The sequence below is a fragment of the Lutra lutra genome, chromosome 1 (genome assembly GCF_902655055.1).
Source record: "Lutra lutra chromosome 1, mLutLut1.2, whole genome shotgun sequence".
Classification (NCBI taxonomy): Eukaryota; Metazoa; Chordata; class Mammalia; order Carnivora; family Mustelidae; genus Lutra; species Lutra lutra.
The window spans coordinates 220,937,901-220,950,128 of record NC_062278.1 but is presented as its reverse complement, the minus strand read 5'-3'; the positions used below and the strand labels follow the sequence as shown (position 1 = coordinate 220,950,128).

Genomic DNA, 12,228 nt, shown 5'->3' with positions numbered 1-12,228 from the left:
TCCCAGCCCCCCGCGGGGGTCTGGAACTTACGGGGAGCATCCCTCAGGCAGACCCAGCACAGGGGGGCGTTTGGCAGAAACACCAGCATATCTCGGGGTCTTCCCGCCGCGGGGGAGCAGGCTGCCTCTGACCTGCGTCCTCCCCTCCTTCCTTCCTTCCTTCCTCCCTGGACTCCCTCACCCAGCAAATCTGGGCCTCACCCTGAGCAGTGCAGGAGCCCCAGAGATTCTGAAGCCCCAGTCGGAAGCGGGGACAGAGGGGTCAGACACCAGACACGGGAGGGCTGGCTGAATGGCAGGCAGAGTCTGGATGTTACCTCCAGGTCACTGGGGAGCCATAGAAGGCTTGGGAGAGAGAGCTGGGAAAGTCCGATAAGAAGTCAGGTGGGGGTGGGGTTGGGGGCTGTCCATTCCGAAGCAGGCCTGGGCCCCAGGAGTTGGGACAGCAGAGCAGAGATCACACACGCCCCGGGAGAGCAGGGGTGAGATTTGCGGGGAGAATCAGAGAAGGTCCTGCCCTGAGAGAGGATGTGAGAAAGGAGAGGAACAGGAGAGAGACAGGCTTGGGGTCCCGAGAGATCCGGGACAGACTTTGATGTCCCCAGAGCGTCCCAGCTGCCCCCACCCCTGCTAGGGATCGGATGTCCTGGTGGCCCCAGTCCAGCTGCAGGTGGGAAGGCGGGGGCGCGGGGGGGGGGGGGTGTTTCACTTTGATCTTCTCTCAGACCAGGCTGGGAGGAGGGGGGCGCTGGGTGGAGGGAAGGGGAGGGAGAGTTCCTAGAAACCTGGGAAACCTGGGAAAAACAGCCAGGAACTTGGCTTAGATCCCAGGGTGGCTGTGAGTCAAACCCAGGTGTCCCCGGCAAGGCCGCAAGCGTCAGTTTCCCTTTCTGTGAAGTGGGCACAGAGCAGCCGTGCTGAAGGAGGGTCACAGGGCGGCCTACGGGAGATGAGGCAGATGTGGGTTCGGCCTGCGGATCGGGGTTTGCCAGCCTGGGCAGGACTGACACAGGCATCAGCTCGTTCTCTGGGGTGGGGGGCGTCCTGGGCATCACAGCCCCCCAGCCTCCAACTTTAGAAGCCAGGGGCACGCCCTGCCCTCACCATGAGTTGTCACAGCCAAACATGTTTGTGGGCCTTGTCCAGTGTCCCCTGAACTACCCTGGGCAGCAGCCACTGTACTAGAAAATTCTCTGAACAGGGTCTGCAGCTGCCCTGACCAAGCCAGCTACCACTCCCAGCGGCACTGACCCTGGTTCTAAGGGAGAACGTCAGCTAAGCTCCTTAAACTCTCCCCACGACTTCCTGAGGGCAGATGCAGTTATGGTCCCACTTTGTGGAGGGGCTGGCTGGGGCACAATTTTGGTCGATGGCTCAAGTCACACATCTAGGGCTCGGGGCACCTCCCTGACCTTGTGAGGGTTCTGCAGCAGCTGGGGGTGCCCCGTCCTCAGGGGCCTGAGGCCCCTGCCCAACCCCCCTTTTTGGGGGCAGCTGCGATCCCCACTTCCCTGCTGTGTCCTCAGCCTTCCATCGCCCCTCCCAGTGGACCCCTGTGTTACATCTGTCCCTAAAAAAGCCAGAGGAGGATTGGGGTGTCCCAGGAGCGCCAACTGTACCCTGATTCTTCCTGGGGGTTAAACTACCTCCTGTCGAGAATAAGAATCACATACTTCAGTGGGAGGCACAGCTACAACCCGGCCATTCCGTGTCCTCTCCCGGAAAAGCAGGTGATGGTGAAAGTCCTAACCCCCCCCCGGGACCTTGGAATTCAACATTTGGAAATAGGGTCATTGCAGAGGTGGTGGGTTAAGACGACAGCACGCTGGGACAGTCGCCCATGGACTCAACACAAGGGGAAAGCTGGGCTCACACACTGGGGGAGAAGCCAATGGACAATGAAGGCAGAGAGATTGGGGTGACCCTGGGACCAGCCAAGCAACACCCGGCAGGGCCAGCAACCCCCCAGAAGCTGGGAGCGCCTGGGGCGGATTCTCCCCTAGGCCCGCAGAAGCAACCAGCTCTGAGTTCCTGCGTGTAGGAAAAGTTTTAGTAAGAAGTAGAATATTTGGATAATAACAATTTCAAAAGCGAACGTTTAGGTCATCCTTAATGGATCTTGTACTTCTGGGACTGCCAGTTGGGATTCTGTACCGGGCTTCCTGCTGGACAAAATTTCTCAGGGAGGCACAGAAATGATGCAAAGAAATGAACACGAAATTGACGACTTTAGACAGCTGGGGTCATTATGGAGGGCTGGCTTTTATTTATTTATTTTTAAAGATTTTACTGATTTGAGAGAGAGAGAGAGAGAATGCAGCTGGGGAGAGGGGCAGAGGGAGAGGCAAAGGGAGAGAATCCCAAGCAGATTCCATGGCGGGTGAGGAGCCCTTTGCCAGGTTCAATCTCATGATCCCGAGATCACGACCCTGAGATCATGACCCCGAGATCATGACCTAAGCTGGAGCCAGGAGCTGGTCACACAACCAACTGAACCACCCAGGCACCCCCACTGAGATCTAGGTATCAAGAGAACTTATGCTGCTGAGAAAAAACAAGGGGCGCCTGGCTGGTTCCGAGCGTGGAGCTAGTGAGGCTTGCTCTTGGAGCCATAAGTTCAAGCCCCACGTTGGGTGTGGAGCCTACTTGAAAAAAAGGCAAAAAAAAAAAAAAAAAAAAAAAGGGCTTTAAAACTTCAGGGCAGGGACGCCTGGGTGGCTCAGTTGGTTAAGCAGCTGCCTTCGGCTCAGGTCATGATCCCAGCGTCCTGGGATCGAGTCCCACATCGGGCTCCTTGCTCATCAGGGAGCCTGCTTCTCCCTCTGCCTCTGCCTGCCATTCTGTCTGCCTGTGCTTGCTCTCTCTCCCTCTCTCTCTGACAAATAAATAAATAAAATCTTTAAAAAAAAAAAAAAAAACTTCAGGGCAGAAAGGATCTGCTGTTAAATGCACGAAGGATATAAAGTCAAATGGTATAAATGCTGCTCCTTATAGTGGCTTGCGCGGGGTGCGGGCATGTACGGGCTGTGTGGACCGAAGACGCTTTTATTCTTTCTAGAGACTATCTGCGCAGCAAGATACTTTTCTTGATGTCAAGGAGCTGCAAATTGCTCTCAAAATCAACCTCAGGAGCATCTGAATGGCTCGATCGGTCAAGTGTGGGACTCTGGGTTTTGGCTCAGGTCATAATCTTGGGGTCCTGGGATCGAGCCCCACTATGGGCTCCCCACTCTGTGGGGAGTCCGCTAGAGATTGTCTCCCTCTCCCTCTCCTCCTCCCCTGTCTCTCACTCTCTCTTTAACACAAATATATATGTATATGTATACGTATACGTATATGTATATGTAATCAACCTCAAAACACTTCCTTTCTTTTTTTTTTTTAAGATTTTATTTATTTATTTGAGAGAGAGAGAACATGAGAGTAGAGAGGTCAGCAGGAGAAGCAGACTCTCTGCCGAGCAGGGAGCCGGATGTGGGACTCGATCCCGGGACTCCAGGATCATGACCTGAGCCGAAGGCAGTTGCTCAACCAACTGAGCCACCCAGGCGCCCACTTCCTTTCTTTTTAATGTATGGGGAGGGGCGCCTGGGTGGCTCAGTGGGTTAAGCCGCTGCCTTCGGCTCAGGTCATGATCTCAGGGTCCTGGGATCGAGTCCCACATCGGGGTTCTCTGCTCAGCGGAGATCCTGCTTCCCTCTCTCTCTCTCTGCCTGCCTCTCCATCTGCTTGTGATCTCTCTCTGTCAAAAAAAAAAAAAAAAAAAAAAAAATCTTTATAAAAAAAAAATCTTTAATGTATGGGGAGACCCCTGAGTTTCTCGTGCGGGAACTTGGGAGCCGGAAGGACAGTTTCTAAGCAACCCTTGTCAATCAAGCCAAAGAGGCGGGGCTTGGAGGGGAGGGCTTGCCGGACCTTCCAGGGGGACTTCTCACCTCCAGTGTTTTAAGATTGCAGGCATAGGCGAGGGTGGTTCGTCCCGCGAAGCAGCGGAGCAGGGTCTGGAATCTAGGTCTGTCAAGATTCCTAGCCCTGGGCTGCCTCTTACAGAAACAGGTGTATTGAGACTGAATTCACATACCATACAATGTACCCATTTAAAGGGTGCAGTTCTGGGGCACCTGGGTGGCTCAGTGGGTTAAAGCCTCTGCCTTCTGCTCAGGTCATGGTCTCAGGGTCCTGGGATTGAGCCCCTCATCGGGCTCTCTGCTCCGCAGGGAGGCCTGCTTCCTCCTCTCTCTCTGCCTGCCTCTCTGCCTACTTGTGATCTCTCTCTCTCTGTGTGTCAAATAAATAAATAGATATCTTTTTTTTTTTAAGATTTTATGTATTTATTTGACAGAGATCACAAGCAGGCAGAGAGAGAGGAGGAAGCAGGCTCCCCACTGAGCAGAGAGCCCGATGCAGGGCTCAATCCCAGGACCCTGGGATCATGACCTGAGCTGAAGGCAGAGGCTTTAACCCACTGAGCCACCCAGGCGCCCCAATGTATTGCTTTTTATGGCCACTAACATTCCAGTAGATGAACGGACCACATTCTCTCTATCTGCTCATCCACAGATGGGCATTTGGGTTGCTTCTACTTTTTGGGCGTTGTGAACCGTGCCAGCTGTGAACATCCATGCCCAAGTTCCTGCGTGGACACATGTTCTCGGGTCTCTTGGGTATATCCCTAGGCACGGGATTTCTGGATCGCATGGTAAACTTCATGTTCAAGGTTTTGAGGAACTGCTTGGCTGTTTTCCAAAGCCCTTGCCTCTGAGAAATTTACTGTATTTCCTCATTTGTTTATTCAGCAAATCTGGTTGAGTAGCTCCTAGATGTGCTGTTCCAGGAGCTTCGGAGTTAAAACCCACGGGCCCATAAAATAGCCACTTAGGTCACATCACCAAAGCCGGGCTTAATACCCGAGTAACTGCAGCTTCGACCTCCCCCAGAGACGTGAAGTCTTGATGGGTCAGCCGGGAGCTTTCCCTCTCCACCCCAAAGGAAAAGGAGAGAATCTGTGTTGATTAGACCTCCTGCTCTCCCCCCTGCTAAGGGAAGGTGACCTTTCAAGGAGGAACAATCCTTTCTTCTCTCTTGCTGAGAACGTCCTTGCCCCTTCTTCCATCCCATATAACCTTCCATTTTGTAGCGCTCTTTGCAGCTCCTGTCTACTTGCTGTGTGGAATGCTGTCCCATCTGTGAGTCCCTCGACAGAGCCAAGGACATCTTCAAATCTATTCCGCCAAATGTTCTTTAGTGGTGCCTGGCTGGCTCGGTCATACAGAGCATGTGAGTCTTGATCTCAGGGTAGGGAGTTTAAGTCCCCACATTGGAGGTAGAGATCACTTAAATAAATGAAATTTAAAAAAAAATTTTAACAGAGGAGACAAATATATGGAGAAAAATTAAGACAGGGTGTACAGGGTAAACCTCATTGAGAAGGTGACATTCGAGCAAAGATCTGAAGGAGATTAAGCAGTGGGCCAGGCAGGTAATCAGGAGGAAAAGGCACAAGAAGTGCAAAGGCCCAGGGGTGAGGTGTGTGTGTGTGTGTGTGTGTGTGTGTGTAAGAGAGAGAGACAGAGATGAAATGGACGTATCTGTATTTGAGGAACATCAAAGAGGCAGAGAAGGGAAATGAGGGCAGAGTGCTGATGTGGGCAAGTCGTTTGGGGTCTAATAGGACATCGTGAGCATTCAGGGACCCCAACTGTCACCCTGAGAGTAGGGGAAGTCCCAGTTCAGGCCATAAGACCACACTGCTGCGGTGGGGCTGGGGGGACGAGCGGCCCCTCAAATCCCAGAGCAGAGCCTCCCGCCCCTACATCTTCACGAGCTCCTTGCAGCCTTCTTGTCTCACTTCCTCTTTCCAAATGCTTTCAGCACAGTTCTGGAGCTCAGCTCCGCAGCATCCCAGCTTCCCCGTCCTAAACATGGTGCAAGGTCTCCATAGCACAGGGGAAAGCAGAGCTCCCAGGGGGAGAGCAGCCTGCGCCGGGTCACAGCAGGGCTAGGCACAGCGCGGGGCCGGGGGCCCTAAATTCAGTGAATAGATGGCCAACTTCCCCGCCAGGTTTGCAAGACAGAGACAGACAGGTCCCACCCTGTCCTGGGGCGGGGAGACCTTAACCCCCTTTCCTAGCAACTAGCCGCCGTCTCCATGACAACTAGGGAGGGGTCCGATCTGGCCCAGCCGGTCCGGGGATCCCTCAGGGGCGGGGAGTCTCGCCTTTACTCGGAGAGGAGGAGTCCGAGCCGCGCCTACTGGCCCTTTAAGGGGCTCCGCCCGGCGAGGCCTCAGAGCGCCCTGATTGGTCGCGAGAGCGGCCGAGCGCAGCCGAACTTGACGCACCCGTCCGCACCCTTCCCTATCCACCTCCCACGCGGCCCAGCTGTTGCCCCAGCCAATCGCCTGCCGGCGCGCCAACCTTCATCTGCATGGTCACGCCCCAGGGAAAGACTACACCCAATCCGAACGCTCACGGAGGCCGTATTAGCATGCCGGGGGCGGGGGGAGCGGCAGGGGCGGGCTCGGGGCGGTTGGTTGGAGCGGCGCAGCAGCAGAGAGGTCCGGGAAAGTTTCTTTGGAGGTGAAAACAGCCGCGGAACTCGGGGCCCTGCGAGGGGGTGGGGGCAAGGGGGGGCCTGGGGCCGGGGAGGGGCCCCTCCCGGACCGGGGGAGGGTGGGCCGGCCCTTCCGGGGGGCGATCGCCCAACAAAGGATCCCCGGGGCGGCCGCCCTCGAGGGCCTCCCCGCCCCTGGATCCGGCCCCCCCAAACACCCCGGGCCCGGCATTCCGGAGCTCCTCCGCCGGGCCACCCCGTCGGCGGCTCGGGCGCCCCTCACTCGGCCACGCGTCTGCCTTCCAGGTGGGGCCGGGAGCGGCCATGTCCCACGGCTCCAAGCAGCCCGGCGCGGCCGCCGCGTGAGTGCGACATCCCCTCCCCCAGCCCACTCGGGGCTGCAGCCCAGCCCCCGCCCGCCCTGTCGGAGCTCCTCGCCCCGCGCCCCCCAGGGTCTTGACTCCCCCCACACTGCCGGGGCAGGACCTCCCCCTTGCCTCCCCACCGGCCTCTTTCCCCGCCACTCCCTGGCTCAGTTCCTCCCAGAGGTCCCTACGGCTCCCCTAGTGCTCCGGCCCCGTCCCGCGGGTTAATGACCCCCGCAGACTCCTCCTTCCGGGACTCAGGCCCCCTCCGTGCCAGCTCCGCGGTGGGGGATGGGGGTGAGGATGGGGGTGACCCTGGCGTCCTGTGGCTCCAGGCCGGCGGGCGGCAAGGCTCCGGGGCAGCATGGGGGCTTCGTGGTGGCTGTCAAGCAAGAGCGCGGCGAGGGCCCCCGGGCCGGCGAGAAGGGGTCCCACGAGGAAGAGGTGAGTCCCTAGTCCCTGCGAGGTGGTGGGGGAGGCTCAGGGACTCGCCGGTAGCCTGGAAGCCCCACCCCGGGCTAGATTTGAATTCGCTGTGGCCCCGCCCACAGTCCAGATTTTCCTCGGGATGGTGAGGCCCCGCCACCTGCCACATGCCACGCCCCCAAGAGAACCTCTGCCACTAAGTCCAGGCTCCGCCCATCGCCCAGTACCAGCTCCGCCTACTACCCTGTGGGAGGCACCTTCCCGTGGTCCTGTGGGTCCTTCCTCCAACAGAGAGGCGACGCCCACGCCAGAGACCACGCCCACAAGCGGGGCTTAACCCTGTCCCAGACGACTAGCGCCCGGGACCTCGGAACCCCGCCCTCTCCCAATCCTGGGCCTTGACCAAGCCATACCTACAGGCCTTCCCGGCCCTATCTCCTGGATAGGCCCCGCACACCCCCTCTAGCCCTCTCCCAGCCCTCCAGGCCCCTCCCAATGGCGTGGTCCGGTTCTGCAGCCGGTGAAGAAGCGCGGCTGGCCCAAGGGCAAGAAGCGGAAGAAGATCCTGCCTAATGGGCCCAAGGCACCGGTCACCGGCTACGTGCGCTTCCTGAACGAGCGGCGTGAGCAGATTCGCACGCGCCACCCAGATCTGCCCTTTCCCGAGATCACCAAGATGCTGGGTGCCGAGTGGAGCAAGCTGCAGCCGGCCGAGAAGCAGGTGTGCAAGGCGGGGGTTGCCCCAGGACCACTCCCTTGGCCCGACCCACTCGGACACTGGCCCTGCAGCTACATCCCCCAAAGGACAGAATGTGGAGGGTCCTTGCTCCCGCCTGGAGAACTGACCACTCATGGGCTCTCCCCAGCAGGCTGAAGCCAGGGGGGGCCAGCAATAGGCAAGAGTCGACGTAAAACTTAATAATCAACGTGGACAGGTGTAAGGAAGTAGGGCTGGGGGCCCGATTTTTATGGGCTCTCTTCGGGTTTTCAAGTCCTGGTCATTAACTTAAAATTGCAAAGATCTCAAGGAAACAAAACAGACCAGTAGTCTGTGCCCTCTAAGTGGGATTTCAGCAAGCGAAATGGGGGTGGGGGGCGGGGGGGGCAGTCCAGCCTGGAAATGGGCGCCTGCGGTCAGACAACAGGGAGAGGTTGAGAACAGCAGGAGTTTGGGGGGAGGGCCCTGAGCTGTGGGCGAGGAGGCAGGTTTTGTCTCCAAGGCCAGTAGGGAGTTACGGGAAGGTGGGGCACAGCGAGCCAGATGGGGTGTTAGTGGCTGAGGCCCTCCACCCCTGTCCCTGGGCCGGGCCGAGCCTCCCGCTGCCCCACTAGCGGTACCTGGACGAGGCAGAGCGGGAGAAGCAGCAGTACATGAAGGAGCTGCGCGCCTACCAGCAGTCAGAAGCCTATAAGATGTGCACGGAGAAGATCCAGGAAAAGAAGATCAAGAAAGGTGGGAAGGGGCCCAGCCCCCAGGCAGCTGGGCGCGCTCTCAGAGACAGGTGGCCCCAGGCGGACCCAGCCGCCCTCCTCCGTGGGACTCCCCTAACCAGACTGAGTGCTGACCTGGGGGCACACAGACACTGGGGGGGCCGAGGCACGAGAGTTAGTAGGGCTAACTGGGGAGGTAGGGTATCCCAGGCAGAGGGGAGGGCACTCGCAAAGCACTGTGTGCACTCAGAGGAGACCCGCCAGTCGGGCTGATCGTGCCCTCCTCCCTCCCCCACCAGAAGACTCGGGCTCTGGGCTCATGAATACCCTCTTGAATGGACACAAGGTAAGTCCTCCTCTTGCAAGAACCACAGCTGGGTGAGAAAGGTCTGGAGGTCATGAGCCCCGCTCTGGGTGAGCCACCAACTCATGGGCGCAGGCGAGTGCCCCTCCTCCAGGCGTGCCAGCAGAGGTGGGGCCACTTTCACGTCGTGGGATGTTGTTAAAAGGACTTCAACCCAGCTGACCAGAGGAATCCCTCCCAAGCTTGAGGGACGTCCCAGAGGGGTTTTGGCGCCCCCCCAAATTTGTCACCTTGTCCTGTTGTCCCAGGGTGGGGACTGTGATGGCTTCTCCACCTTTGACGTCCCCATCTTCACTGAAGAGTTCTTGGACCAAAACAAAGGTGAGCACTGACCAGGGGTTCCTGGGGAAGCGAATGCCAAGGCCGGAGATGGTGGGTGGGGGGGATTGACCACTGGAAAAAGCAGAGGCGCCCACCTCTCCGCCCCCCGCCCCGCCCCCCGCATCTGGAGGCAGAGCGGTGACAGTCGGCCTGGCGCGGGGTGGGGCGCGGGTGGGGGGACACAGCTAAGGCAAGGTCGGCGGGGGGTGGGGGGGACGCGCCAGGCTCTGACCCGGCTCCCCCACGCCGCAGCGCGGGAGGCAGAGCTGCGGCGCCTGCGCAAGATGAACGTGGCCTTCGAGGAGCAGAACGCGGTGCTGCAGAGGCACACGCAGAGCATGAGCAGCGCGCGGGAGCGCCTGGAGCAGGAGCTGGCGCTGGAGGAGCGGCGGACGCTGGCGCTGCAGCAGCAGCTCCAGGCCGTGCGCCAAGCGCTCACCGCCAGCTTCGCCTCGCTGCCGGTGCCTGGTGCGGAGGCCCCGCCCCCGAGCGCCGAGGCCCCGCCCACCCGCCCCGCACCCTATGTCGGGCGAGCTCCGCCCCGCCGGCTCCACTTCCCGGCCCCGCCCCCAGTCGCTCGGAGGCCGGAGCTCACACACCCCGGCCAGCCCCGCCCCCGGCCGTGCGACTTCAACCCGAATGGCCCCTACCCGGCGTGAGCTGAGCACGCGCCCGCCCTCGCAGACCCCTGCCCTCGCCGGCACTGCCCGTGACCCTCCTCCTCCTTGGCCTTTCGCGCTCTGGCCTCAGCTAACCTTGGCTACTTACTCCTCCCCAATTTGTAAGCCGGATCCCCCCCCCCCCCCCCCGGCCGGGGCCTCACCCTCACCACTTTCCATCTTCCGCCTCATCCAATGCCGCCGACGCGCCTCGCCTCTGGCCCCCTCCCCGGGACCCTGCCCTTGGAGACCCGCCCCCCGCCTCTGACCTCTGCTTCTGTGGGTACCCGGCCGCGTCGACTCCGCCGCTTGGCTCGGGTGACCGCTCCCTGCCCTCTTCCAGGCACGGGCGAGACGCCCACTCTCGGCACCTTGGATTTCTACATGGCCCGGCTGCACGGCGCCATCGAGCGCGACCCCGCCCAGCACGAGAAGCTCATCGTCCGCATCAAGGAGATCCTGGCCCAGGTCGCCAGGTGTGTGCCGCGGCGGGCCTCCCTCTCCCGGGGCTCTGCGCGGCCCCGGTGGGGCCGCTCTGCGCGGGGGTTGGGGGGCCACCTGCGGCTAGACCTGCCTTGGGCCCCGCGGAAATGACTGGATTTCGCCCTCCAACCGGGTTCCCGGGCTCGGGGCGCTGCCGGGTGGGATCGGGCTGCGGGATCTTATTCCGAGGGCACCGCCTACACGCGATCTACCAGGTAGGACTAATTTGCTGCGGGCGGCCAGTGGCCGGACCGCTGGGGGGCGCCGGTCCCATTGGGAACTTTATGAATGCTGCTGGGCGGGATGTGGCAGTACCCCTCGGCCAGTGGGATCCTCTGGGGGGACCAGAACTTCCCCACAGCTGCTTGGGGCTTTTCTGGGCGGCTTCTAGCTGCCCGGGTTAGGGGGGATTGAGTCCAGGCCCCCACTATGGCATTTGGAAGAACAGAGGGTTGGTGGCCTCTGATGACCCCCATCCTGGGGTTCAGAGCTGATAAATGATGGGGATTCCCCATCACGAGCCCCCCTTCTTTCTTGTCATAGTGAGCACCTATGAGGGTGTCCGCCGCCCGACGGATCCAGAGAAGACTGCCTTTGGTCACAGCCCCTTCCCCACCCCATGGAGGAGGATTGGGGGTCCACCTTTTGGGGCCATGCCCAATCCTGCACCTTGGGGGCTCCAGCCCCCCAGAATTAAATTTCTACAGCATCCCTCTAGCTTTCGATTCCCTCAGCAGCCTGACCCCAGAAAAATCACCTGCTGTACATGAAACGCCTAGAACCCAGAGCCTCGGGGCCCAGCAAGGTCCGCTTCCTTTGCACAACACTACAGGGACATGGGAGCACCACAGGGGCTGCGGAACCCAAGACACAAGAAGACCCGCAGCTGCCGGCACGCTCAGGGTGGGGAGGGTTATACCTGCTACACTGGCTCTCCTGGACCGGCCCAGGGACAAGGTAGAAAACCCCATACCTGTCATTCTGGGACCCCCAGAGGTGCTCACCGCAGGCTCCCCCCCACCCTGAGGCAGGCACGCTGCAGGGACCTGCTCTTATACTCGAGGTGGGGCCCTCTGCTTGTGGCCTGAACCCCAGAATTGGGGGCGGCTGGTACTGACCGCCTCTCCCTCATCCAGCTGAGGGGCCCTTGCCGAGGCAGCCTCTGCCTTTGCTCAATCTGGACTTTTTAAATAAAGAAAGTGGAATTTGAATTTCCAAGCTTGTGAATGTTTTGGGGGGTGGGGTGGGAGGTGGGCTAGAAGGTGTGCTCAAGGCCCCCAAGACGCCCCTGCTGGGTGTCCCAGGCCTGCCCTCCACCAGTGCCCGGCAACCACTGACCCCCCCCCCCCCCATCTGGAGGAGCCTGGTCTGGGCGTGTCACACGCATGGATTCACACCTGTGCGGCTGTGTCTGGTTCCCTCCCTGAGTGTCGTGGGCTCGGGGTCCATCCCTGGGGCAGTGCGTGGATCCCTCGCACCTTTTTGTGACTGAGTAATACTCCGACGCGTGGATGGGCCACACTCTATTACCCTTTCTCTGTGGATGGACGTTCTGGTGGTTTGGGCTCCTGGGAGGCTAGTGTGACGCACATGTGGCCGTTGGAACACTGGCTCTCAGTTCTGCAAG

General features: G+C 59.9%; 1 protein-coding gene across 1 annotated transcript; it reads left to right on the top strand.

Annotated features, from left to right (window-relative positions):
• Window positions 1–6,584: 6,584 nt before the first annotated feature.
• On the top strand, window positions 6,585–11,816 carry HMG20B (high mobility group 20B). Its single transcript, XM_047706352.1, has 9 exons — window positions 6,585–6,914; window positions 7,253–7,361; window positions 7,861–8,064; window positions 8,676–8,796; window positions 9,074–9,120; window positions 9,387–9,459; window positions 9,712–9,927; window positions 10,462–10,594; window positions 11,145–11,816. The coding sequence occupies exons 1-9, from the start codon at window positions 6,877–6,879 to the stop codon at window positions 11,155–11,157; spliced, it is 954 nt and encodes a 317-aa protein (XP_047562308.1). The 5' UTR covers window positions 6,585–6,876; the 3' UTR covers window positions 11,158–11,816.
• The last annotated feature ends 412 nt before the right edge of the window (window positions 11,817–12,228 follow it).